The 6,000-nt window shown below is 40.0% G+C and overlaps 1 protein-coding gene across 1 annotated transcript in view; it reads right to left on the bottom strand.

Moving 5' to 3' along the window:
- SCGN (secretagogin, EF-hand calcium binding protein) overlaps window positions 1-1,355 on the bottom strand; it is a 40,599-nt gene extending 39,244 nt beyond the window's left edge. The window contains exons 1-2 of the mRNA XM_004593083.3: window positions 1,214-1,355; window positions 513-583 (exon numbers count right to left, since the gene is read on the bottom strand). Of these exons, the coding sequence (XP_004593140.2) occupies window positions 513-583; window positions 1,214-1,295 (153 nt within the window). The 5' untranslated portion in view covers window positions 1,296-1,355. The remainder of the gene's footprint in view (window positions 1-512; window positions 584-1,213) is intronic.
- Window positions 1,356-6,000: the final 4,645 nt, after the last annotated feature.

The raw sequence follows: 6,000 nt of genomic DNA on the forward strand, positions 1-6,000 counted from the left end.
CTCTGGTTTTATCAGTTACTTTAGGGTCTTCCCAAAATATGTGTAACCTCTTCTAACAAAGTAAATAATGAAAAAAATCATTTTAAGAGAGTTTATTGGTAGTTTGCTATCAAAAGAGAAGCATATGCACTGAGCATCTAGAACCTTAAAGCTCTTAGCTTAACATCTTTTCTACCTTTTTGATCAAAGCAAACTACCATAACTCCAGGTTTGAATCCATTATCAGAGCCATTACCAAGGAGATATTCAAAATGGCATTGACTGAGTCTACAATCAGGCTAAGAGATGATAGACATCACAATAAAAGTCAGTGACCAGCACATCTAATGCTACACTTGTTTCTTTTATAAAGCCTACCTAATCCCTCCATGTTGCTAGGAGAGGAGAAAAATTGTGTGCATGCAAGGAAGGAAAGAGGCCATATAGGACTAAAAGGTACAAATCAACACAAGATTGAGTGCTTTAATTTCACTAATAAACATGAAGAAATGATAATTGTTGGAAACACTTACATCAGTACCCAATTTCTTCATCATGTGATAAAAGAAAGCATCGAGTTCTTTCTCTTCTATGTAGCCTGTTTCTGAAAACAAGAAGAGTAAATAACATTTATACAGAATAACATGCAACATTTAATACTCATATTTGTTTTTAATTTCAAAGTTTAGACAATCCTTGTGAATGGTATTTTTGCTATTTCAATTACCAAGGGTTTGATAAGCTTGGAAAAACTTACAAGATATTAAGTATTGGATTCTGGTGTGCAAGGTTAAAACACATTTTTTATGTTTTCTTTCTGTTTTGTAAATTGTTTATAAGACAAAGCAAATGATAAGTAGTTTCACCCTAGCTTCAAGTAGCGTTTTTCAAATGGAGCCATTATTTTGAAAGGTGGTGAAATCCATCCTCCCTCAGAGAGGAGGAACAAGCATGTACAATAAAGTTACTGGTTAAAAATGCTGACATTGGAATGGGAAATCACATTCCACAAGCTTCCAATATAGATAATCCCTGTCAGTCTCTACAGAACATAATCATTTACACTTCCCAACTCTTCGAGAGTTTCTTGGATTTCAACAAACACCTGTGAAGCACCGCATCAGGTATTTTGCCTTAACTAGGCAGGTGAGCAGTCTTACCTGCAGGGAAAGAAGTTAAAAGAGAAGGAAACTCTAAGCCTATAATGCTTGAGAAAGTGGCTGGCTCTGCTCACCCTCTGTGTCCAAGTGGTGCCACACTTGCCAGAAACCTTCCGCGTCCAGGCGTGCCTGAGCTTTTGCTCCGGCGTTATCCATGGTGCTGAATTCCAAGCTCGGGGAACGAGCAGGGACCTGGAGGACTTAGGATATCACAAAGCGCCCTCCTCCTTCTGTTCTGCCCGAGTACCTGTCGCATTCAGGCAGACGGGCAGCGCTCAGCAGTCCCGGCCCCGCCTCGCGTACTGACTGGCTGCTCAGCGGCTCCACCGGTTTATCTCTCTCAGCAATGGGAGAGAGGAGATGGGAGGGAAGGAGCAGTCGCCAGTGACCACAGCTCATCACCTTTGCACTTACACTTCTGAGACTCAGAGAAAGCATCTCTGTTGCGCTTGATTCCCTTCCCAAACGTTTCATAAGCGATTGTTTAGAGAGAAAGACACTGTTTTTAAAGGGTTGAAAGAAGTGTCAGTAGTAGGCTCCTTAGGAACTGGTGATTTATTTGAGGGGAGGGCAGGTGACTGGTGTGGTGGTGGAAGAGTTTACTATTAATGGCCATTATTGAGCCCTGACGGTATAGGATATGCACATTGACATGCTTTAATGCACCATAAGGTTTTGAAAATCAATAGAGATTCTGTGCCTTTCGACACAGTTTCTAAAAACTGGTTTACACAGCAGAGAGAAGTGTAAACAGAGCCATGCTGCCGGAAGGGGAGAAGGAGAATCTGGGGGGAATCAAGAATACTCAGTGCTGAGTCCTTGGAGAAATAGCTTAGGTGACTGTTGAGAACCTAAGTGCCAATAGTGAGAGCAAAATGCAACCCCTCTGCTTTCTAACTATTGGAACTGTTCAAAATGTGACTGCATACCATGTGAAAGAGTGAACGAATTTCATGGATGGCTTTTCACCTTAGCTTAGAAACTTTCTTGGGGAATCTATACATGGGGTTTGGGAGTTGGAACAGACACAAATCTTCTTCATGTTAGTTACTCTGACAATGATCCTATTTAAAAGGGCACACAGGGGCCAGCGTGGTAGCCTACTGGCTAAGGTCCTTGCCTTGCATGCCCCAAATCCCATATGGGCATTGGTTCTAATCCCAGCTGCCCCACTTTCCATCCAGCTCCCTGCCTGTGGCCCGAGAAAGCAGTTGAAGACAGCACAAAGCCTTGGGATCCTGCACCCGCATAGGAGACCCAGAAGAAACTCCTGGCTTCAGATTGGTTCAACTCTAGCTGCTGAGGCCACTTAGGAAGTGAATCATTGGAAGAAAGATCTTCCTTTCTGTCTCTCCTCCTCTCTGTATAACTGAATTTCCAATAAAAATTAAATAAATCTTAAAAAAATAAAAATAAGAAGGCACACAGACAGAACCATCTAAACCACAGCAGTAAAAAAGAACATGACATTCATAGTCAGAAAGTTAAGGTCAGAATATCTGCCTCACCACTAACCATCTTTGTGGTCTGAACCACACATTTTCTTTCTTTTTTTTTTTAAAAGATTTATTTTATTTTTATTACAAAGTCAGATATACCGAGAGGAGGAGAGACAGAGAGGAAGTGGAGCCGCCAGGATTAGAACCAGCGGCCATATGGGATCAAGGCGAGGACCTTAGCCAGTAGGCCACGCTGCCGAGCCCTGAACCACACATTTTCACCTCTCTGAGCTGAAGGTTTTTTATCTAAAAGATGAGGATTGTAATAAGTACTGTGTAGGGTTGCTGAGATAACTACAGCCAAATGCAGCAATACACAATGAATTGCAGCTTCTGTGGTGCTGTGGGTGATGAGGAATGACTATATTGAAAAGAAGGAGGAGAAAAAAGAGGAGGAACAGCAGCATAAGCTTAGAGAAAATAAGCAAAGTCTGAGAAGCCGTCATAGCCAAAAGGAGGCGATGAGACACAGCAACTGCATGTAATATTTTATCCTAGACAAGATTCTGGAACCAAAAAGGTATGCTAAGTAAAAATGAAGAAAATTGCAGCAAAAACAGACTTCAGTGAGTAATAATAATGATGAATTATATTATAATGAATATAGTGAATAATAATGAAAAGAATGATTTAGAAGAGCTCTGTGTCTAGGCCCAGCTTCTTCTCTTATAAGCTGTGTGTGATACTTGACAGGCTACTCCAAAGAAGCAATACTTTGATTATAAAATGAGAATAATAGTATTTGACTTACATAGTTTTCCAAGAAGTTACATGAAAGAATTCATATAAACATACTAATACAGTACACACAGTAAACAATTGGTATCGCAAGTTGGCCACTAAAGTGATGAATATTCTGTAGAGACATACATGGAAGGTGGTAAAACAACCTTTAGGACTTTTGAGAAGAGTAACTCAGCTAAGTGAAAACCAAGTATATCATCAGATCATTACTAGTAACAAAAGTTTTGAGTATAAGAATTGTAGAAAAGCACAGATGATGAGAGGAAAGGAGGCCTGGTATCTATAATTATCCCATGTGCCTTTAGAAAATCACTGGATACCATGCCCAGCTTTGCTTGGGAGAAAAAATTCATATGAACTCACCAGGCTGGGGACTGGTCTTGTTTTCTGATAAATCGTGAGAAAGGGGAAAACAAGACAAATATCTGAAGTAAATATCAAGATCTAATGTGTGGAGATGGTTAAATCAATCATGATAAGTCTGTATGATGCACCTTACTTTATACACAGAAATCTTGATTTTGAAACCTGGTGACTCAGAAAATAAGGTGAAGATTCAAAAGAAAGTTACAAAGTATGTATCTAGTGTAGTTTAACTTTGTGGGATAAAATGTATGTCTCTTCACACAGAAAAACATGGAAGGAAATACACTGATGATGTTAATGATGTTTATCTCAGGAGTGATAAAGAAGGCTCATAGACGTTTAAATTATTTGTAGTTTTTCTATCTTAAGTATTTCTGTGTATGTACATAAAAAAACTATTGTAATTTATTTTTATTTAAAAGGCAGAGAGACAAGGTGAGAGAGAGAGAGAGAGAGAAATTTTCCCTCTGCCACTTCATTCTTTAAATGCTTACACTAGGGCTAGGCTAAGCTGAAGTCAGAAGGCAGGAACTCACTCTAAACCTCCCATGTGGGTTGCAGGGACCCAAGCACTTGAGCCATCACTGACTGCCTCCCAGGGTGTGCATTTGCAAGCAACTGAAATATGAAGTGGAACTGGAAATTGAATCTAGGAATCCTAATGTGCAAGCATCCCAACTGTTCTGTTAATTGCGGTACCGAACATCCACATCTACTATAGTTCTACAATTTTATTGTAAAAAATGAGATCAAGGAGAAAAAGGGTAGAAGAGCTACAGGAACTTTTTTCTTCTCATGCTTGGAGAGAATGGGACTTGAGACAATTTCCAGGGGCTGGTATCTGGGGCTAAATGGGGAACTGCAATTTTCATGCAATATCACCACAGCCAGGAAAGTGATGGGTACAAAACTTGCAGAAAAACACAACAGAAGAGGGAAATGATTCAATCACGTGTTAATGAGTGCTTTTTCACACTCAACTATCTACTGTAGCACTAAGAAGATGCCTTGCATTTTCTCACACAGAAGACTTCCATTGGAGAAAATTATCCAAAGTGTGGCAGAGAAGAGAGCCCATGGGAAGGAGTGTCAAGACACTGCATCAACAAGAAATACCTGTGGAACTATTTCAGTGGGATATTCTCTACACTAGGAGAGTGAGGCAATATGGTGGTGATGGAGAACCATAGGTGATTTACCTGAGACCCTTACCTGTCCAACCACAGGGCTCAGAGTAAAGCAAACACACAATGCTTTGGTTTAGAAATGGCTTTTCAATGTGTTCTCCAGGGGCTCAGGTTGGAATTTAATCACCATTAGGAGGTATTAAAAGACTAGAAATCTGATCAATGGTGCTTAGGAGGTAATTATGATGCAGAAAGGTTATTGAGATGGAGATCCTACTGATGTCTTTATAAGAATGAAAGAGGGGGTCAGTGCAATCCCTTAACTGGCTAATCCTCCACCTATAGCATTGACATTCCAGATGGACACTGTTCATTTCCTGGGTTTTTCAGTGGAGGATGACCCAAAGTCTGGCAACCCTGCACCCAGGTGGGAAACCAGAGAAGCTCCTGGCTCCTGACTTTGAATCAGCTCAGCTCTGTCCATTGTAGCCATTTGGAGAGTGAGCCCACAGATGGAAGAGCTTTCTCTTTATCTCTCCTTCTCTCTGTAAATATGCCTTTCCAATAGAAATTAAATAAATCTTTAAAAAGAATGAAAACAGAGATCAGAAACTGCACATACGTGCATGTGCACACACATACATAAGGCACACACCGCAAGCATGCATGTTCCCTGTCCTTTCCCATATGACACTCTGCATCTCCTTGGGATTCTGCCATCAAGAAGCATGTCAGCTGATATGAGCACTTGAACCTCCGGAACTTTAAGTTAAATCAGCCTCTTTTTAAAGATAAAATTACCCAACCTTAGGTATTTTGGTATAGCAATGAAAAAATATATACTTAACAAAGTCAGAAAGCAGATAGATTCAACTAGAAATACATCAGGCAATTTAGCAATTAGTGTCACCGCTTCCACAGAAATTCTGGTTTAAATTGTCTGGAGTGAGGTTTGTACAATGACAGGTTTAAAAGCTCCCCTAGGGATTATATTAGAATCACTGACCAGCCTTTTGTCTTTGATTTCACCAGGTATGTCATTTGTACAGCTTCTATGAATGATAGTCTGCAAAAATAAAAGACAAGGAATTAATGTCACTTTTTTGTACTACCCATGCTTTTAAA

This window comes from Ochotona princeps, chromosome 1, assembly GCF_030435755.1.
Source record: "Ochotona princeps isolate mOchPri1 chromosome 1, mOchPri1.hap1, whole genome shotgun sequence".
Lineage (NCBI taxonomy): Eukaryota > Metazoa > Chordata > Mammalia > Lagomorpha > Ochotonidae > Ochotona > Ochotona princeps.